The sequence below is a fragment of the Microcaecilia unicolor genome, chromosome 1, assembly GCF_901765095.1.
Source record: "Microcaecilia unicolor chromosome 1, aMicUni1.1, whole genome shotgun sequence".
NCBI lineage: Eukaryota > Metazoa > Chordata > Amphibia > Gymnophiona > Siphonopidae > Microcaecilia > Microcaecilia unicolor.
The window spans coordinates 375344577-375367866 of record NC_044031.1 but is presented as its reverse complement, the minus strand read 5'-3'; the positions used below and the strand labels follow the sequence as shown (position 1 = coordinate 375367866).

The 23290-nt window shown below is 41.0% G+C and overlaps 1 protein-coding gene across 1 annotated transcript in view; it reads right to left on the bottom strand.

Moving 5' to 3' along the window:
• TRIO (trio Rho guanine nucleotide exchange factor) overlaps nucleotides 1-23290 on the bottom strand; it is a 905131-nt gene that overhangs the window by 359199 nt on the left and 522642 nt on the right. Inside the window, 5 exon segments of the mRNA XM_030209962.1 lie at nucleotides 692-814; nucleotides 5165-5280; nucleotides 13506-13620; nucleotides 18849-18998; nucleotides 20666-20857. Coding sequence (XP_030065822.1) covers nucleotides 692-814; nucleotides 5165-5280; nucleotides 13506-13620; nucleotides 18849-18998; nucleotides 20666-20857 — 696 coding nt within the window.

The following is a 23290-nucleotide window of genomic DNA, read 5'->3' as shown; positions in this document are numbered from 1 at the left end:
TATTATAGAATATGCCCGCTATGTGCCTAATTCAGGCGTCGGGATTTACACCAAGTAAAACAGGGTATAAATGAACACAACCAAATTCGTCACATGGAAAGGCGCTTGGCGAAATTCTATATATTGCACAGAAATGTAAGCCTACTCTATAAAATTTAGGTCATCATAAAGCCAAGATGATCCCTCACAGATGGGAATCTCTTAGCTACCAGGCTGTATAAAATAAAAGGGTAAAGGCAGCTTACAACAAAGCAGGCAAAATATAGAATGAATTTATATACAGAAAAGCTTTACTAATTACCCCTAACTCTCTACACACAAACACATGCACATAATTTAAAATTTTCAAGTCACATGATCCCAACTAACCTGAAATAAATATTTTGCTACCTTTTTTTTTTCTTTCTTTGTTTTTTTTTTTTTAGAGTTCTCATCTCTATTAGTTTGTTTTCTAATTCTTTTCCTTGCAATCTTTTCCACTACCCTACCCTTCCATCCATTTTGCTTTCCACTCCAGTTTTCAATCTGCCCCCTCATCCCTCTCCCAGCTATCTCTCCCCCTTCATCTACACAGATTTTGTTCTCCTCATTTTTAGTTCATTTGAAATACTTGGGGTGGGGGTGGGGAGGGAGAGGTTGGAATCAAGCAAGCCTCAATACCAAATCTGTTCAAAGTCCCCTTTCTAGCTACCTTGGCTGTGATCTGAAATTCTTCATGTTCCTTCAACAGCTCTTGTGTGTGCTGGATACTGGAGCCAGTGGAGGTGTGTGTGGACAAGTAGAACTCTCCATTGTCATGGATCCATTCCAGGGCCTGCACGAGGAAAAAAGAAAGAGGAGGGGGTGAAGGAGAAGACTGACACGTTACAACTACAAAAAAAAGCAGCTGACAAAAAAAAGTATCTATGTAGGACAATAGGCAAAAGACCTGTGATACGGAGCATACTACTCATGTGTGGAGACTGCACAAATCAAAAAATCCTTCTGTAAACTGAATTAAACAGTGGTACACCATGGTCTCCAGAACCTGTAGCCCAATGTTCACATTTGCACTCACCCCCTTCCCCCTGGCCACCATATCAGAATGACTCCCCTGTTTTTATTTTGACCTTCTAGCTCCTCCTCCGGCACCAAGGGCCATAGGCCCGTCCCAACCCATGCCACTGGACTGAAGAAGGGAAGCTGCTTCAATGAGGGACGGCAGTGCAGACACACTCACTTGCTGTAGATTTCCATGGGAACCCATATGGCTCCCCAGGAAGCACCACAAAAACCCCTTCTTGTGGCGCTGGGAAAACTTACAACCACTCTTCACAAAGAAAGAATGGTGGCTAAAAATGTGAGCGTTTTCACCCTCTTTTGTACATTAGTACCACTGTTTTAGTTTTACATTATGCAATTTCACTTTTCTTCTGTGAGGTCATTGCTTGTGTACCTATATAACTTTTGCAAAGACTTACAGAGCTTGTATCATAGGAGGTAAGGAATGTCACCGTTGTTACTCTTCTACCCCCCCACCCCTAACCTTCATGATGTATACTGGGTGCATGCTGTAACAGAGAAATAATCCAGAGGCTGAGTTTTGTTCTGTTTTCCTTAAATCATCAGTGCTCCTTATTTAGGAAAAAAAAGAATATCAACGTCAACATCTATATCTACATTTATCAGGCAGCACTCACACAGAGCACATGTTATTTACTAATCTCTCCTATTTATTCTGAGCCATCAGGAAGAACTTTAGATCAAATCATTTGATAAACTGCAAACCCTGTGGCGTAAAGATAGAAGCAGTGGAACCATCTAGTAATTACCCACACAGGATTATTTTCATAATATTGTACAGCATATAATTCATTACAGAACCCCTAAAACACTAGTGATGGTGCCATTATGCAGGGACATTACTCCCAAGTCTGGCTGCCAACATGTGAAGTGACATGTTTATGAGAAGCAACACCATAAGCAGCACATATTAACATGCAGCATGTTTCCTCTTATTAATGTCAGCTTCAGCATATCAGCAGACACTTCAGTTCTGACATATGCTCAGCCTGCAAGTTTGCACAAAAGAATGCAAATCAGAGCCCTGGTCCTCATCCTCTCTCATGAGAGCTATTTTTGCTGGGAGCTCAGCCTCAAGGGGCTGCACACAGACATCATCAAAAGGTTCAAAGACTGATTTAATGGTTCTCAACCCAGTCAGTAGGGTTTTCAAGGTAGCCAAAATGAATATGCATGAACAGATTTGCATACCAACAAGGCAGTGCATGCAAATCTCTCATACGTATTCACTGTGGATATTCTGAAAAACCTGACTGTCTGAGTGTGCCCCAATGTCTAGGTTGAGAAACACTGCAGTAGGCACACCTGATTTAATGTTTATTTGGATATTGCTCACACCTTTTTCAATAGTAGCTCAAGGTGAGTTACATTCAGGTACACTGGGTATTTCTCTGTCCCTAGAGGGCTCATAATCTAATTTTGTACCTGAGGCAATGGAGGGTTAAGTGACTTGCACAAGATCACAAGGAGCAACAGTGGGATTTGAACTGGCCACCTCAGGATGTCACGACTGGTGCTCTAACCATTAGGCTACTCCTCCACTCCAGTGTTACAGCAGCTATAACTGGCAGGGTCTGAGTCAGCAAAGCATGTTAGTAGCAGCAGAAAAAAATATATATTCTTGCCTTCCACAAATTTTTGGCTGGCACATAAGCTTTTTAAAATATTTTACTACCCCTGAATCTTTGATTAGTTTTACTTATTAGATAACAGTGATCTTTTATTTATGTTTTGGAGTCTTTTAATCCAAGAAAAACTATAGATACAGAAAGGGCAAAAAAAAAAAAAAAAAAATCACAGGAATCCCAAAAATCTACCTCGATGAAAAATAAAAAATGGGAAACAATCATTTGTGATACTACCAGCGTTTTATATATTTTTTTATTTTTTATATTTTATGTGTGTAATGAGAGCGCATCAGATAAATTATTCTGAAGGTCACAAACCTATAAGACCTATAAAAAGTCCTGTGGCCTAATTCAAGTCCAGACCTCTATCTGGTTATTAATCATTTGTCCTCTAGTAAATGGTGAAAACCCATCACCTGGTGAATTATATGTGCATTGAAAAGCCATTTTTTTTTCAAATTCAATTATCAAAACACACTTTTCAAAACCTATACGAACTATAAAAAATGAGATGGACTTCTCTGTATCCCAGCACTGACTATATTAAATGTAAGAGTTCCATAGTTTTTTGTTGTTGTTGTTCATTGTTTTCATTAATTAAAGCGACGGTAAAGTGAAAGTAGTACAGATGCGCACCTGCAGCAGGGGATCTGTGTACCAGTACAGTAAATCAGTTGTATGTGCTCAGATGATCTTTTGGGTCTGAGCTCAGAGAGCAGGGGCCAACTGCTAACTCCAGACTCCGTTCCTTTTATCTTGCTGCACCATATGCCTGGAATAGACTTCCTGAGCCAGTACGTCAAGCTCCATCTCTGGCCGTCTTCAAATCTAAGCTAAAAGCCCACCTTTTTGATACTGCTTTTAACTCCTAACCCTTATTCACTTGTTCAGAATCCTTATTTTATCATCCTCACTTAATATTTCCTTATCTCGTTTGTCCCGTTTGTCTGTCCTAATTAGATTGCAAGCTCTGTCGAGCAGGAACTGTCTCTTCATGTTCAAGTGTACAGCGCTGCGTACGTCTAGTAGCGCTTTAGAAATGATAAATAGTAGTAGTAGTAGTAAATATCAGTGCTCTTTGATGTCACACCATTTCTATTCTGCTTGTTGATTGAGAATAGATGCTGTGTGTTTCAATCCTTATTCCATCATTAGCCAGAAAAGTTATTTTACATAGACATCTGTGTTACTTATATACTGCTCTACAACTACTTGCCTGAATTATTCTCTATTCCCATGCAATGAGGTCAAGGTCATCATCTACACTTGGAGTGATTCCTTCATTTTAGAAGGACTGATTGCAATCATTTGGCTTAATTCCTAATATATTTTTTTTTAATTTATGTGGAGCTGCAGTGGGCTAAGAACCAGGGAAGCCAAATTTCACTGCTGCTCCTTGCAACCTTGGCCAAATCACTTAACTCTCCTCTGTTTCAGATACAAACAGTGTAGACAGACTCTCACTAAGGAGCAAGAGTGACACCAGAAATTAGGGAGAAATACAGAAAAATACAATCTGGTGCCCCAAGAGATCACAGTCCTGTGGATAGGGGAAGGCAAAGCTGAAGGCCTAAGCTAGAAGTTAAAAAAAAAATGAAAACACAAAAGAGTCAAAAGTCAAATGGGCACAATAAAACATGTCTATTGGTGCTCCACAAATGAATAATCTACTTCTCATCTTATGAGCTGTAAAACGCACTATCAAAGACAAGGCAGTTCAAAAGTGGATACAGAGTTTAAAGTCCCTGAACCTGGAGCACTCCTCTTTTACCTTTGTAGGAAGCAGCTGTCCCTCCTTGCCGGATCCCTGTTATCCAACAACAGGTCGAGGTCCCAGTTATGTCTGATAAGCGAGACAGCACTGTATTTATTTTGTATAAACATACTGTATTGCCCTACCCTGTTTTGCTTTATTATATTATATATAGATAGGTAACGGTTTCACTGGAATATATTTCACACATATTTCTTTATAATTGTGGCCCTACAGATTCAAGTTTATTTTTATATACATAAGGGGAAAGGGAGATGGGAACTTGATATATTGCCTTTCTGTGGTTACAATCAAAGCAGTTTACATAGTATATATGGGTACTTATTTTGTACAAGGGGCAATGGAGGTTAAGTGATTTGCCAGAGTCACAAGGAGCTGCAGTGGGAATCAAACTCGTTCCCCAGGATCAAAGCCCATGCACTAACCACTAGGTTATTCCTCCACGCCATACTTTTTTGTTTTTTGCAAATTTTCTCTTTACATTTTTTTATTTTCTGTGTAATTTTTGTAACATAATCCCCCCAAATTATGTCTCAGTGGCTCAATATGGGGCTCTCATACCCATTGGATTTTTGTGTCATCACTGTAAGATCAAACTAAGAAAATACATCCCAAGGTATTTAAAAAATGCCTATCTGAATGTGGCCTCTCTTGACTGAGCACCTCAAAGTAAAAAGCATCCCTTGCCTCACACACTGACCTGTTTGGCGCTCCTCTCAAACACCACATACTGCTGGCACTGGTCAAGCCGCCTCTTCCTCATGGTCCAGTAGTGCAGTACACGGTTTTCTCGCTGGAAGAGTTCATTCAAGATATCTAGCAAAACAATGTGAGAATCAGTAGCTGAAATCAGTTTGCCCAGTGTATCTGTGTTGGTGTACTGCATTATGACAGGAACCATGAACGTTTACTTTATTTATTTTTAAAGTAGACTATTTCCACAACCACCTCAAACCAGTTCTCCTTACACACCTAGAACACAATACATTCCATGCTGGTCCACAGAGCTCAGCATCCTGTCATCACAGTGGTCAATCCAGATAACTAAGGTACTTGGCCGATCTCAAAAAGCAGATATAACACCACAAGACTAGCACACCCTCAAGACGTGCTCCCTTTTTGTCTCAGCTCTATCCTGGCAGAAGGGGGATCAAAGGTCTATTTTGGTGCATGGTGGTAGTGGAGAGGACGTATTTGCATTCCAGTATCAGAGCAACCTCTAGTGGCTTAGACACCGAGAAGCAAATCCTTCTGCATCTCTCTCAAAAGCAAATCTAACACTAGGTTCCTGGAAGAGACTTACTACTGTGCTCCTGATGACTACAAAGCATTACCTTTCCTGCACCCTAAATGCAGCCTATAGCCCAAACCAAGCTCAGAGAGAAAGCTAGCAGTTCCTGCCTGGCGCCATAAGGCCATTGCAAATAGAGCCCTTTTATGAATAAAAAGCTATTATAACTTTATACTGTAGGTGCCCTGGCATGTTTCAGTGAATCCCTAAGGGGCTCATTTTCAAAGCACTTAGACTTACAAAGTTCCATAGGTTACAATGAGGCATATTTTCAAAGCACTTAGCCTTCCAAAGTTCATAGGTTTCTATGGAACTTTGGAAGGCTAAGTGCTTTGAAAATATGCCTCTATGTATCTTTTTAGGTGTAAATGATTTGAAAATACACCTGTATGTGAACAGATACCACAATTTCTACATGGTAGAAAACTAACATGATCAGGTTATATTCAGCTATGGTGGTCACTTTTAAGAGCCAGCTGCAATGTTTAAAAAGTACACGGAATTAAAGTCAAGGGAAGACCTGGAAAACCATTTAGAATCTGACAGAATTTCTGAAGGCTGGTCAGATTACAGAACCGAACCCAGAAATCATTGGAGATGACCTGCTAAAAAGTCTTGCTGACACTGGAGTAGTTGTAAGCAGCACTATCTGTGGACAATAATGATTTTTTGCGAGAGAGAATTTTAAGCAGCAAACCTTTTCTTCAGCCTTATCATAAGACATAGTCAGATATGCAGAATAAAAGTTTGATAGCCTAAAACATCTTGCAATCATGTTGTGGCAAAACAGGAGACTTTCATGCATGTGATTTGTAATGTTGCCTTATGACACTTTCCCTTTCAAGGTATTTCCCTGTTTGGCAGCAGGTGTGTGCCTGTTTCTGAACTATAGCTGTAACTGAGGTATGTTTTCCTTTTAGTTTACCTTCCCCAGAGAAAAAGAGAAAACCCCAAGGCAGTGTTTCCCAAACCTATTCCTGGAGGCACCCAGCCAGTCAGTTGTTCAGGATATCCACAATGAATATTCTGCCTCCACCTCATGCAAATCTATCTCATGAATATTTATTGTGGATATCCTGAAAATCTGACTAGATGGGGTGCCTCAGGAATAGGAAACCACTGCCCTAAGGGAAGAGTAACCTAAAATGCCACTGGGTCAAACACCCTAGGACTATGCTCTGTGTTCTGATTGACTCTGAAGCCCAAGATCTAGCCAGGTGGTGCTGGAATTCTCCACTCTCAGAGCTGGAGTATGGAGGGGATAGACCTCTGACTGAGACCTGTTCAATTACTGTGAGCAGTATTCCTGATCTCCCAAGCACTACTTAGGTAGCAAAAAGTGTTCAGATTAGCTTTAATACTGAGTTCTTGTTTTTTTACCTGTTTCTGTTTGCTGTTTAAAACTTTTACTGTTTGCTGTTTAAAATTTTTACTGTTCACTGTTCTATTTTTTTTTTGTGATAATAAAGTCTATTAGTTTATTAGATCTGCTATCCTGGAGTGACTAAAAATCCTGGCAGGTGTGTGTTCTCAGTCTGTGGGAAACTGTGGGACCCCCTAGGATGTGGCCCCAAATGTCACTAGAAAACCACAGGGGGAAAATAAATTGCAGGTGGGAGACTCGCACAGAGGCAAGCAGGACCTAGCAGTCTAGTGGAGGGTATTGCAGTATAGGTGCACAGGCGCAGATGCAGGCAGGCTGGGCAGTGCTAGGTAGTACCCTCCAGGTGGCCACAGGGTTAACCCCAGTGGGTGCTGAGGTACGCTCAGGAGTTACTTGTGTTTTGGAATAATGAAATCAAACCAACCATTTTGTATAACCACACAAGACACAAGGAGAAAAAAGGTGAAGCACCTGAACAAACAAAACACTTGTCAACTTAAGCACGGGGGTCGATCTTTGGATGCTTTGGGGTTGTGTGACAGTCAGTGGCACAGGAAACAATGTGCGGATGGAAAGAAGAATGGATTCAGCTAAACAACAACATATCCTAGATGCTGATGTCCCATAGGCTGGGTATTTCAGCAAGACGATCTGAAGCATACAAAGTACAGTGCAATCCACTTAAGTGCAAGGGCCTGGGACCAAAGAAAATACATGCAGTTAACTGGAGCGTGCACGTAACAGTTGTGACCCAAAGAAGCTTGACATCTGATAAACATATGTACAGTACTGTTTATTATACATACAGTATACAGTCTCCGTTAACTGACGTTAGGCTTACTTGAAGTAATCAGTGATAGTCCTCTGTACACTATTGTGTCTGTGAGTTCCATAGACTACATCTGCCAGACGGTAAAAACTGTCATAGCACTGACATCCAGTAGCCTCCAGATAGGCCCGCACGATGTTGAGACTCTCCAGCGCTCTTGCAAAAGTGACAGAAGGTTGTTGAATTTCGTCAGCATGTGCCTCGCTGCTCATTTCATCATCTGTTTCATCATCAGCCGTTGCCTGTGTGTAGGCGCATATCTGGACATCAGTGCTGTCGTCAGCTGTTTGTAGATCGTAATCAACAGCTACGTAGTGATGAAACTCCTCTTCAGTAACACAGGCTGGGATGTCAATAGCCTGTTCATCTGACGCGTTTGCAACAGCTGAATCTGTTTTGTCCCTCTCCACATCCTTAAGAAAGCTTGCCCGCTTGTAGCAGTTCACAATGGTTGCCTGTGTAACATGATGGGAATCCAACAGTGATAGATTACGAGCCAGTTCAACAGCATGTTTATCCTTGCCAGTCTGGTCATCCATAACGCTCATCAGACAACGTAGCACAAGAGCCCGATAATGTTGTTTGAAATTGGCTATTATGCCCTGATCCATAGGTTGGATCAGAGAGGTAGTGTTTGGTGGCAGGAAGCCCACCTTGACGTTAGACAGCCTGACATCATCCCTGTGTGCAGCACAATTTTTTTTTTTGTTATATTTGTACCCCGCGCTTTCCCACTCATGGCAGGCTCAATGCGGCTTACATATCATATACAGGTACTTATTTGTACCTGGGGCAATGAAGGGTTAAGTGTCTTGCCCAGCGTCACAAGGAGCTGCCTGTGCCTGAAGTGGGAATTGAACTCAGTTCCTCACAAAGCAACAAAATCTGACACTTTTGTGTCCGCATTTATTTATTTGTTGCGTTTGTATCCCACATTTTCCCACCTCTTTGCAGGCTCAATGTGGCTTACAATACATCATGAATAATGAGAATACATGAGAAAGTATACAATTAGTAATAACAGAAGGATTTTGAGTAACATGATAATGATAAAACATGATCGTATTTTAGCAAGCAATCATAGTAAGAAATATTTAAGAATTATATAGAAAATGTGCATTTAGTAGTAGCGAAAAACATGGTAATGGTTTGGCAAGCAAATATTGTAAGGGCAGTTCTGGATATGTGTACAGGAGTTCATATTTGTTGATCCTTGTTGTATGCCTTGTTGAAGAGATGGGTCTTCAGTAAACTTCGGAAGTTAGCTTGTTCGTAGGTCATATTATGTTTTGCAGCAGCGCATTCCAGAATTGTGTCTAACTTCTTTAGCCACTGCTTACAAATTCCCCAGTCATCCATGAATTTGTGTTAGCCTCGCATGACACAGGAAGTCGCTTAACATTCTTGAAGCAACGGGGCTGTTTGCTCTTTCCAGTGACGAGGGGTTCCAACTTCTCACTCCCACTCATATTGCAGCAAAGGAGGATCGTCAGTCGGTCCTTTGACGTTTTACTTCCTGTAGTTTCAGCTTGTTTGACTGCAAGTGTTCCATCAGGAATCACTCGACATTAGAGACTGTTTTCATCAGCATTGAAAATGTCACGAGGTGCAAACTCGTTCAAGGTGGTAGGAAGAATTGAAAGAACCCAATTTTCAGCACCAAAGTCATCAGCATCTTGTTTTTCACCATGCTGTTTCTTGAATTTTATGTTGTTCCTCTCCTTCCATCTTTCCAACAGTAGCTTTAAATTCAGTTAGTCCAAGACTTTCAGCTACCTGATTAGCTTTCTCCATAAGCAGTGGACCACTGACAGGAAACTGTCTGCTCCTGACTTGAGAAAACCACAGAAGAGCATCTGCTACATCCTCAGCCTTTCCTGCCCGTTTTCGTTTCCGGTGTGGATTTGTATTGTTTTGCCAGTCTTCCAGAAGTTGATCTTTCTGCTTCAAGATACGTGAAATTTGACTGAGATTGACACCATATTCTTTAGCAATAGATGCTTGACTTTGTTTGTTTTCTAATTTTTAAAGAACTTCTATTCGTTCAGCCAGTGTTAAAGTCTTACAGTTGCTCGATGATGACGACTCCAGTGTACACTCTAACAACTTTCTTTCGCTTATTCTACCTGTGGCAGTTAACCAATGAGATTTCAAATTTACCGCCCCTTTGTCATGTGCCAATCGGCTTCCATATTCCGTGTGTGCACTTATGCGGAGTCTTTCCTGCAGAGGAGCACTCTTAACCAAGCATATAAGCAAATCTTGCACTTATCAGTGGTGCGCTAAAACGAAGTTTGTCCCCATAGAAATTGATGGCGCCAAAAACAGGACCGAAGTACAGCATGCAGTTAAACAGAGCTTGCGCTTATCAGACGTGCACTTAAATGGAGTGCACTGTACTTACAGGAAAAGATGACAAATATTTCTAAATAGGCCTTCACAATCTCTAACTCAATTATTATTGAGTGCATGAAAGGACACTTAAGAATATTTCTAGAGTTTTGCAAAGAAGAGTGGGGAAAGAAAAAAACAAAACAAAACAAGTCTAGAAAGACTTAAGAAATGTTTGAAAGCTGTTAATTTGAGTGGAGAAGTGGCCTAGTGGTTAGTGAAGTGGGCTGAGACCCAGGGGAACCGAGTTTAATTTCCCCCCACAGCTCCTTGTGACTCTGGGCAAGTAACTTAACCCTCCATTGCCCCAGGTGCAAAATAAGTAAACTGCCTTGATTATAGCCACAGAAAGGCAGGGCACCATATCAAGTCCGATACCCAACTGCTAAAAATAATACAACATACTGACAAACTATGTCCAAACTTTTGTACCTGTTATATTCACTCTTTTTTTTTAATCTGTAAGAAAAGCGCAAATCACCAGTAATTATACAGTGAAAATTGCAAAAAGATGTTATATTTAACTCTGTACCACCATGTAGAGGTTGTATCAGCATCTGTTCTCTTTGGGATTTACTGAAACATTTAATTTAATCAGGGGCACCTAAGCCTTTCTGCACAATCAAATTAGCACTAACTCTGCATTCGCCAGGGTTACCAGAATGAGGATTTCAGAACAGTCTGAAAACTAGAAGTGAAGGTAAAAACATTCATATGCTGTCTCCTGCTGCCAATACTATATGTTACTGGCAGATGTGCACAAAGAACAACTGTTTCATATAATGTGAAAAGCTGTATTTTATTCATTTATTGGTGCATACCCGCTGTTTGGATTTTTGCAGTTACATTGCTCAGTTAAACTCGGATTTGAAATCCAAAAACTACATGTAACTATACTTTCCCCTTTTTCTAGCCCTTCCTACACATACAAGCATACATGGGGACTCATATTTAGGTCTTCCTAGCACCATTCTTTAGCAGGCAGAAGCCCCCTTCTTGAATATGTACCACCTCTATAGTATGCCCAAACAATGCTGGTCCTGCCACACAAGAGACAATTCCAGGAAGCTGTATATGAACCACAGGGTCAAAACAGACCACCACTAGACTGTGGTTTTCTGGCCAGTGGCTTTTTGGTGGAAGGATTACTAGATATAGTAGTTTAATTTGTAAACCTAAATTTTGTTTGAACAGAGGCTAACCCCACCCTGGAGGACCTACAGCGCTGGGAAGAATCAGTTCTCTCAACTGTACCCACCATAGGTACAGGAATTAGGGAGGAGATGTTTAACTCCCCCCCCCCCCCCACACACACACAAGATGTTTCCTTTCTTTCCTCCATCCCCCAGGGTGGAAACATTCCAACTGGCATAATACCAAAATTAATGGATGCGGCGTCACAACTCTTTACCAGAAAATAAATCAAAAATAATGACCCACTAATAGAAACAAAACAGCAGATAAAGGCCATATGACCCATCCAGTCTGCCCATCCTCTGTAACCCCTAATTCTTCCTGTTTCTAAGCGATCCCACATGCTTATCCTATGCCTTTTTAAATTCTGGAACAGTCCTCGACTGCACCACCTCCACCGGGAGGCCATTCCACGCCTCCACCACCCTTTCTGTGAAATAATACTTCCTTAGGTTACGCCTAAGCCTATTCCCTTTTAACTTTGTCATATGCCCCCTCATTCTAGAGCTCTCCTTCATTTGAAAAAGACTCTCTTCCTGTACATAAATGCCCTTGAGATATTTAAACGTTTCTATCATGTCTCCTCTTTCCCTCCTCTCTTCCAGCGTATACATGTTGAGGTTCATAAGCCTGTCCCTATAATGTTTGCATTCAAGACCGCTTACTAATTTCGTAGCTGCCCTCTGGACCGACTCCAGCCTGTTTATATCTTTCCGTAGGTGCGGTCTCCAGAACTGCACACAATACTCCAAATGGGGCCTCACCAGAGACTTTTACAATGGCACTATCACCTCCTTTTTCCTGCTGGTCATGCCTCTCTTTATGCACCCAAGCATCTTTCTGGCTTTGGCCGTCGCTTTTTCTACCTGTTTGAAAGCTTTAAGTTCGTCAGACACAATCACCCCCCAAGTCTCGTTCTTCCTGCGCACACTGAAGCACTACACCCCCTATACTGTACCGTTCCCTCGGATGTTTGCGACCTAAGTGCATGACCCTGCATTTTCTGGGATTAAATCTTAGTTGCCACATATCTCAAAAAATATATGGAAATACAGCACATCATACCATGAGGAAGGAAAAAGCCTCAAAGAGCTGATGATGATCTAAATGATCAATTCCTCATCATTGGCTAAAAAAAACCTTCCTCAAAGTTTGTTCAAAACTGGAACTGGATTCTCAAAAAGACAAAGTTCACTTGTCAATATGTGCTTAACTCAACTATACATTCACTTAAAGTGTCAAAAGCTGTAACTAAATATTGTCCATGAAAATAGGAACAAATAAACTTCCAGGAGTACTTAGCTTCAACAATGTCATCTATCCTGAGGTAATTTCCAAAGCTCAAAAATCCCACGGACCGTGGGATAGACGACATTGTTGAAGCTAAGTACTCCTGGAAGTTTATTTGTTTGCTTTTTCCTTCCTCATGGATGTGCTGTATTTCCACATATTTGTTTTTAATTAGTGGGTCATTATTTTTTATTTATTTTCAGTAATACCAAAATAAACAGGGAAGGCAAGCACAAGGCCTTCAGCATTTGGGTATGTTCAAAATTTGATGGCTCCTGCCCCCTCTGAACTTCCTGTTTTGCGAGGACGGGAACCAGGAGGCCTTGAGCACGTGCAGATGCACTCATGCCGGTTACCCCAATGCTTTTGGTGTTATGCCAGTTGGAGCATCACCGCTTCAGGAAAGAGAGGTAAGGTAATTAACACATCACAGAGGAGATGGAAGGAATGGAAAATATGCTGGTCTGTTGGGGGTGGGGGAGGAGAGAAATGCTGGACACCAGTGGGGGAGAGGGGTTCAGTTGTAGAGAAGGAAATATGTTGGACCAAAGGGAGGTGGGGAGAGGTTACAGGATGACAAGTCAGGAAAGGGGAGTTGCTGGAGTTGGGGACAAAGCTGCCCCCCTCCAAAGAGGCTTTTCATTGCTCCTGCTACCACTTACTTTTTACTTGCTGCTCGGGGGCCTTGATATGCGTTACCATCCCTGGCATGTTCACACTATTCCTGTGCAGGTACTTCAAGAAGACATCAGCATTCCTGCGAGCCAGAGTGCAGGCCTGAAAGACAGAGAAAAGAAGTGATGTTCATGGTGCTGCATGGTTTTTTTTTTTGGAGCATAGGTTGCTGGGTGATAAAGGCGTATCTACCCCTCTGATGTTCTATTTCTGTTAATCAGATCAGAGGATAAAAGAACCCAAGATCGATTTGATCCCTCACTGTCAAGTAGTGTGTGTCAGGAACCTGCAGACAACTGGTTCTAGAAGCCAACATCACTAGACAACGCTCATTGTACTGTGTGATGTCAGCTTCTGAAAGAACTTTAAGCTCGCCATTCATTATAGTGGCAACATCCATGGTCCACAATACACATCATAGCTGCGGAACTGAAACTTAATCTACCACCAGCCATTTTTTTGTGGTTCACAACTTTATTTTACTTCTGGCTGAAAAAGCAAATAAACCACCTGCGCCCAGCCAATCCTTTCATTGGTCTCTTCCTATCACCTTTTTGTTCCCTTGTGTTTTGACGTACATACACCTACCTCCCTTCCCAGATAGGACGGAAGGGCTATTGCCCAGGTTCAGGGCAACATTGAAAAGGGGAAGAACTCAAGAGCATTTCTCTCTGAAATGACTTACAGACAGACATTTTTTCTGTACCTATTTAAAAAGAAAATTAGAGTGAAGAGGAGGCGATTTGGGTAAAGGGAGATGGAAAGGAGGATAGGGTGAAGAATGATTGAAGGTAATGATACTGAAAATATAAGACTTCGCATTCTTAAAAATCTGTTTCCCCTTCCATGAAATTCTGACAATAGTATAGTGGGATTAGAGCAGCAGGCCGAGAATCATGAAAGCCACTGTTACAATCCCATTTCTACCACACTAATATCTCTTGTGATCTTGGGCAAGCAACACCACCATCCACTGCCTTGGGTATAAACTTAATTTTTTTATTAATCTGTGCTGTCTTTACAGACTCATAACTCAAATTAAAGCAGGCTAGTAAATGAGGCCCTTAAAACATTAAGTGCATCTAGGCAAGGGAAATACCTTTCATGCCTGTATGAAATGCACCTTCATCTTGGATTTGAAAGTAATTAAACCTAAAATCCAAATCCAACATATTCAACAGCAATGGGTACTGCCTCAGATTACAGCTCACACATGCTCAGTTGCCCCAGATCATCCTTCTATCTCTCCATGTTATCTTTTGCACATTTGCTCAATGAGGGCCTGGATTTTGTAACAGGATGTCTATATGAAAAGTCCAAAAAAATTTCCTGTTTTATGAAGGCAACGTAGGTGCCTGTGCCTTTATAGAACAGGCTCCAAGAATCAGTTCCAATAGCATCCACCTGCTAAACACAGCATTTACACCTGCTTCAAAGTTAGTGTAAATGTGTGCCTGTCTCTAAGTATGCATACCCATATCTTACAAAATACACATAGTACAGTGGTTCTCAACCTTTCATCTGTTGTGACACCTGACAGATGCTCGTGGGTGTGACACGCTGAACACTAAAATTCACAGCTGAATAAAAATAAAATCCTAAATATTTCATTATTAAAAATGATGCAGGGGAAATGAAAAAAATTGTCTACAACAGAACTTATTTTTTAATCAGCTGCTAAAATGATAACATTTTATTTTCTTCTTTAAGAAATACAGGTTATGTGCTAACTAGGATTATATACAAATTTTGATATAGGACTGAATGGTAGACAAATTCAAACTAACTTCCTGTCAACATCAACAAACTTTTACCCATTCTAGAGTATAGAGCTAGGCTGTTTCCCTTACAGCATTGCCATACAAAACAAATATATTTATATATATTTAAATTCTGGAGTCACCTCAGTAACAGCAACACAACACTCCTCCACTGCCAGATACTGTACAGAGTAACACAAAACCCTACAAATATGTTATCCAGAAACCATGTAAAAAACAGAACCTATCAACAACAGATCTGCAGCATTTCTCATTGGGGCTGTTGGCAGTAGTTATCATTGGGGGTAGTGGGAAAGTAGAAATTGGGACCAGTTAATTGAGATTTCAAGTACTTTACTCTCTGGGTATCTGCTCTCCCCAGCTTGCAGGCATAGGTAGTTAGGTAAAGCACAGACTTGTAGTCTATGCCAAATTTTTGGTGACACACTGGTTGAGAATCACTGACACAGTACACTGCAACCTTGCCTTTCCTCCACCCAAATTGTACCACCACAAAGGCCTATTATACGCAGGTTGCATAAAAGTAGGGGGAGGAGACAGAGTTACTTTGCTCCTGCCTATGCCAGTTCCAATCTCAAAATGGCTGCCACGACCTTCAACAGCAGTCTTGCGAGCCGCCGAAGTTCTTCACACCCATTTTGATGGCGGAGGCAACAGAGCAGAAATTACTGAAAAAGACGTTTCAATTAAACAAAAAAAAACTATAACCTAGCCACTCAACAAACATACCAGAGGAGTAATGGAACTCATTTTGGATCCATGGCCCTAGAGTCTCTATGTCTGCTTCAATCACACAATCCTTATATTTAATTTATCATCACTTTGGACACCCAGGAAAGCAAGGGCCAGTGGTCAATCTCCGTCAGATCATTGTTGGTCATGTTCCAAAGCAATTGGTACACTTTTACATATGCTGTTTGAATACAGCAATCTCTACATTTTTTAGTCTGAGGTTTGGAGTAAACTACAGTACATATACATAATATATCCCATTTAGAATCCCAGATGACTGTAATCAGTGATTATATAATAAGTGAATGTTATAGGAGAATTTCACTACTGCATTACATGAAATAAATGGTATTTGTGGAAAAAGAACTCCGTAACATTCAACAAAATAACATGTTGCAAAGTACACAAAGTACCTAAAATCCACATTTAGCTACCCCGTTCAGTCACATGCAATGTGGAATATGCATTCTTGTTCATAATCTGTAGCCTTTTGTGAACTTTGTGTATATTTTTCTATGGCTCCACTGTAACTGTCCGAGCTATAGTATAATTTTCTCTAAGCCACTGTGAGTTGTGATAGGTACGTTGTCATAGTGTGAAAGCTGAACTGGCATACTGTTCAAAAAAACAATAAGATAAATATACTAAGATCCTATTTTGAAGATTATTTGAGCATTTGTTTACATTTGTTGACCTCTTAATGGAGTACTGTACAGTATTTTATAAATATTTTCATATAGTAATATGTTTAAGTGATGCTATGACAAAGTACGATGCACTATCTGATATCCGTCACTTGTCAACTATCTCCTTGAAACTTATTATATAGAAATCAATTATCAGACAAATTTCTATTTGATTTTCTAATATATGTTGCCCTTAACCTCATTGTTAATCATTGGAAGGATAGCTCACCTCTTTCTTTCCATATGTGGTGGAATTGGGTTATATTGTATAAGAAATATAAAAATAATTTAAATTACACTTTCCATAAATCTTGTAAACTGTTAAAATGGAAAGCTTTAGATAATTATTTATCTAGTAAAGAAATCACATAGGTCAGCCACTTTGTTATTTGAGAATATTTATACTTTGATCCTGGATATTCACTCATTGTACTCATGCTTTCTCTGTAGTACTTGTTGTACTGTTCTTGTTAATATTATACATTTGTGACATTTGTTTATACCTGAATTCAACTAAATATTTTTGTATTTTCAATTATACTCAAAATATTTAAAAAAAAGGTATGAACATGCCTATCACTTTTCCAAATCTAGAAAACTGCGAATATGAAAACCCCTGGATGCTGATTTAGATCCAACTGCTGTATAAATTTGTCATATGCACTATGGCATATTGTTGCTTATGTTTTGTGTTCTCTATGAGTTATATTGCATTTGTCATCTTGTTTTCCTGATGCACAATGTTGTATAATTAATTCAAATAAAAATATTATTAGAAAAAAAAAAAAAAGACTGGTATCACTCCTGCCCCAGACGGGCCACTAGACCACCAGGGTAGGCCCTCAGTCTGGTTGCAGGGGGCAGGGGCAGGCCGATCAGCCTCTAAACAGTATGCATATGTAATCAACTGCATTACAGTTAAAGGCTTTTGGATTTTATATTTTCATTTGCTATTCTGCAACGTCCAAGAAGGATGGCAATAGCACAGATTTTTTTTTCCTATTGCTGACATTGTACCAACAACTATGAATCCTGCTAATTTGCCCAGAGGTGTTTGCAAACAGAAGTGAGCACTGTCTGCAGCTCAGAGCGTGCCTTGGACTCAGTAGATTGCTGAAATAAAATCCACGGAAAGCCAACAGACTTAGCTACAGTACACTATTACTGTACTTGTGGGTAAAATCTGCACTATCGCTGGAAATGGAGGGGAGGCCAGAATCGCAGGGCAGAGGAGAATTGCTGCACATGGAGGGGAGGCCAGAATCCTGGGATATGGAGGGGACGGCAGGGCAGCGGAGAATCGCTGGAAATGGAGGGGAAGCCAGAATTGCATGGCAGAGGAGAATCACTGCACATGGAGGGGAGGTCAGAATCGCGGGACACGGAGGGGATGTGAGGGAATAATCACTGGACATGGAGGGGAGGGCAGGGGAGAGTTATCTTATATAACAAGGGTGGCAAGGGAGGAAGGGTGGGTAGGGGGGACTAGTATCAACAGAAGCTATAATAGCCAAAGCCCTCTGACTGCTATGAATCATTGTGCTGTAATTTTGGGTCTGGGAGAGGGGGGATTCAAGTTGGGGGGGGGGGGGATACTGATTTGATGTAATTCAAAACCTGTTTTGTGTTTCCTTTGTTATATTACTTAACTTAATAAAAATTGTTTGAACATATTTTCCCTCCCGGTAAATTTATTAATCTCTTCTTTTGTGGTTTCATACTTCTCAAGGAGCAGGACAAGCAACCTCAGCCTTTTTCCCTTCCTTAAAAAGGCGCAGTGAATCAGTCGGTCCCTGGCCCATGCTTTCTCAGATATTAGAGGTTAAGTACTTCTAAACTGGAATTTTTTTCTTCCTAATGTACCATTTGCCAACATCAAGCTACTACAAAACCATATGAAGAAGCATTACTACAACAAAAGAAATCAGAACCAATGCCGACAGCTCAAGCACTTCTGTCTTATTGCAAATGTGTGTGCAAAGTGATGTCAGTGGAAGGATTTTACTAGGGAAGGAAGGGTTTGGCTTTATCAAGCATTTTAAACAAAGCTTCTCATCAGTGAGGTACCTGTAATCACCGGTCTAGGCATATTTTACAGTGCAGTTTCATGCTCTCAACCCTTAGCACATACCTTCAGGAAAGCTTCTTTCTGTTCAAGGTGTTTGCTAATCATGGGGGTGACATGGTCTGTTTCAGAGTTGGGGCCCAGCTTGTCTGCTCCCCCACACCAGTCTTCTTCCCGCTTATACTCCTGCTCCAGGCTCTCCAGAACACTGCATACCTACAGCAAACACCAGAAAAAGAGCAAGAGAGATTGAGAAGAGTATAGTCATTAGGGCTTAACCACACTTGCTGGCTATTCTGCGACAGCAAGTTCCATTATTGATTTAATTTAAGTAAAATAATTATGTAAGAAATAAATTATCAATGAATGACGTGGCTAAAGAACAGGAAATGTCAAAACCGTTGAACACTCATTTCACGAGAGAAGAAAGAATCAGATTTAACAAGGGGAAAAAAAAGCATAGAACAAGTATAGGCATTTTATGTTCTAGTTTTTCTCTCCTCAGGTTCTAGTCATTTTCAATAATGTAAAATAAAGGGTCTGCCCTTCTTTCACAATGTCTGTGCTTGATCTGTACAGCTTTGTGAGATATCATGCCTCTGGACATAATCATAGGTGCTTCTGTACCACATGTTGGTAAAAAGCACTAATAAAATCACACAAGACATGTTCCACTGGGATTTCTGCACCAAATGTCTGCTCACTGTACTGGCAGGCCTGAGGATGCTGTGGAGATACCAGGGCCAGAAAGATCCTGCCACTTCAAGATGACAGGTAGAATTCGGGAGGAGTGGGGGGGGGGGGAGAGCTAATGCTCAAAGGTCTGCGGTGGAGTGAAACACTATTGTGAACCCAGTGCAGAAAAATTGCTACAGGATGCTCAGAGTAACAAGCATGCAAATTAATGCTGTGTTAAAAATCAGGACTCTGCACTAACTTTCCTGTCAGTGTCTGAGTGGGCCTGGCCAGAGGGGCCACTGGACCACCAGGTTATTGGTGATTGTGGAGGGAGGGGGCTGGGCAGGGGGGGGCCACCAGACATTTTTTAAGGTTGGGGGGAGGGGGGACTGGGGTCATTAGACCACCAGGCTTCCCCCCCTCCCCCTTGAAGCCTCTCCTGGGCAGGGTGGTTGAGTTGGAGGGAAAGAAGAGGTACTAACAGACACCTCTTCTTTCAACCAACCCTTCTCATGCTGTCCCAGACCTAGGGTAAAGTTTCTGGTGCTAAACATACCTGAGACACTTTTTTGTTTCAGGCACTGCATTAAATATGGTCTGTGCTAATGGTTTCAGTGCTCGCGCTGATACTATTAGAGCATTCGGTGCACAAAACCTGCACACTTGTCTGGTGCTAACTGCCTTTAACACTGGCGTTAGCTTTTGAGCATCGGCCCCAGGCTACGCATGTACTGGCTTCCAAAGAAATCATGTTCTGTGGCCCTCTACTGAGGGCTGTAATTGTTATATTACAGAGGAAGGAGGGCAAAACTGTGCTGAAAATGAAAGTTACAATAGGCATTTGTTTCAGCCTCCCCACCCCAACCTTCTCTGGTCTCATAATAAAGTGCAGTGAGCTAGAATAGGGCAGCTTCCAATAGGAATAAAAGTTCAGGTGTGAAAATGTTAAGTCAGGATCACTACACAAATATATGCATTAAAGAAAAATTAGGAGAAGCAATTGCTAAAAGCAGCAAGCCTGAGAAATGTCAAGGAGAACACCAAACAAGCATGGTGCACTGCTGCTTTCTATGTGATAATGCACTTGCTTTACACCTCACTGTAACACCGCCAACCCCCCCTCCCCTCCCCCCCAAAATACTTCTCTGGAAGTCATCTACTCGCATACAGTTATGTGGCACCCAACAAGCTGCACGTTCTCCTACCTGCTCCGAAGTTTTGTAGAAGGCAACAGAGGCGTTGACCAGCTTCAGGCGGTCCTCCATTTTCAGCATCAACTGCTGCCAATGAGAGGCCACTTTTTCAGCGCAGTCTCTGATCATGTCCATGTCGTAATGGTTGGCCTGCAGCATGGACTCTGCCTTCTGCTGCACCTGCAGGGCACTCTGGTGAGTTTTCTGACCAAATAAAAGGAAAGGACACAGAACTGAGTTCACACTCATGAGCATCCCTTCACTGCTGGTTTTGTCCATGTTAGCTCATTGTAGGGAACCAGTATTAAGTCACCTGCTATGCAATACACATTACAGCAGATGATTCCACAGCAAGCTGGTCATGGTATAGTACTCCTAAAAACCTCGCTTGCACTAATGTAGTGCTCTCCCAATCAACAATAAGTTGTAACATTCTCATTTTTAAAAATCAAATGCATACCCAGCCATTTAACAGGTTAATTTGCCATAAGCATCAAAAAACGCATTCATTATAAACATTAATTATAATTATAAAATTATTAAAATTATAATTAAAATTAATTATAAAAAAATTAATTATAATCATTCATTATAATCATACATTCTGAAATCCTTCTCCGTTAATATGATTGCCATAATATTCCTATGCACCTTATCTGTTATAAATACTCTGATTTTCTATTCCATCAATGTGATTGTAGTTGTATTATATTGTAAGCCACATTGAGCCTGCAAATAGGTGGGAAAATGTGGGATATAAATGCAGCAAATAAATAAATAAATACATATGTTATTCTGATTTATTTACTGCCTTTTTGAAGAAATTCAAGGCAGTATAAACACACACAAAGTGATGCAAAATCCCCCCCCCCCCCCCACCTTGATTTCCCCTATTAGTGAATGTGTGTCACAATGGACGGCTTTCTAAAGGAAAAGTCCATTATTAAAATGACTTGGGGAAAATCCACCACTTATTTCTGGGATAAGCAGCATAAAATATATTGAACTTTTTTTTGGATCTTGCCAGGTATTTGTGACCTGGATTGCCCATGCAATACTGTATTAGACAAAGGGAACCCGAGTAAACACATACAGTTTTTAAATTACTTTATTTCTTTAAAGATCAAAGTTATCCAACACCCATATCCAGTGCCGTAGCGAGGGCGGCTGACACCCGGGGCGGGTCGCAGCACGGCGCCCCTCCCTCGGCGTGCACCCTCCCCCGGAGCGCATTCTTACTTGCTAAAATAGTTTCTGATCTTTAAACAGAATGTAAAGCGAAGATACTTACCTGTAGGAGGTATTCAAGAACAGGAAGACATATATTCTCACATATGAGAGACATTATCCACGGAGTCCTCAGTGTGGACACTGCCAAGTGTAATATTACTTTAAGAGCTCTCTGGCAGCGACCCACCATGCACGTCTTCCCACCCGACACACAAGTGCAAAACCAGCAATACAATACTAGAGCTAATGAAGACAACGCCAAGGAGAGGCAGGTGGGGATGTGAGAATATGTGTCCTGCTGTCCTCTGAGAGGACAAGCAGGACATTATCTTATGACATATGGGAATTCCTAGCTACCAGAAAACAATCAAAATCTCTTAAGTTGGAAACAATGTTGTGTCAGTTAGTACACATTCCATTTGACAGAATGTAGACAACTTTGCTTCTGCTCTGTTTCTCCTTCCACCTTATGTCCCCTGGTAAACAGGTTATCTAATGCAGGTGTTCCTCTGGACAGTAGTCCTCCTTTTTTGTTGAAAAATCCTCCCTCTGAGTTGTTAAATTGGCTTGTACTCTATGTGAATGTCACTCTTGGTCAAGGTTGGTTCTCCCAGAATATGGGTAATACTGTATTGACACTGTGACAGAACAGTGTGCTTTAAGCCTGTAAAATTGCCTTTATTAAACTTTGATGTGCATTTCTCTAGTTTGGCCAGCATGCGGTGCATGTTATGTTTTAAGCTGTTACAAAGAACTGACTTTTCTTTCCTTAGTTAACACAGATAAGGAAATGTCTGAGTGATATTGTTGTTGACTGGGTTCTGACAGGCCCAGGAGCTTTTTCATTTCAATTGTACTGGCTTTTGCTGCAGTTTCAGCCAGAGAGGAGAGAGAGAGAGAGAGAGAGGAGAGAGAGAGAGCTTTGCTGAAGCCCTATAAAAAACAGCTATATGTCCTGATCAGTGCTTTTTTTGTAGAAAAAAAGGTGCCGGTACTCATTGTGGGCGGGGTCACCACACATGGCACCACCCCTATTATAGCCACACCCACATTAGTCACACCCCTTATACCAGCCATGGCGCATATAAACAGACATCATTGAAAATATAAAACTAGTATAGGAGAAAAAATAATGTGATTTCTTTTCATTATAAATAATTTCTGTAAGCTGTTACAGCTCCAGTATACCCAGTGCAAAATAAGACAAATTCCAAATACTAAAATGAAAATAAAATAATTTTTTCTACCTTTGTTGTCTGGTGACTTTGTTTTTCTATCCATATTAGTCCCAGTCTCTGATTCTGCTCCTATCTGTTCTCTTAACTCCATTTCCAGGGCTTCCTTTCCATTTATTTCTTTACTTTCTTCCTTTCTTCTTCTTTTGTTGCCCTGCATCCATAAGTAAAA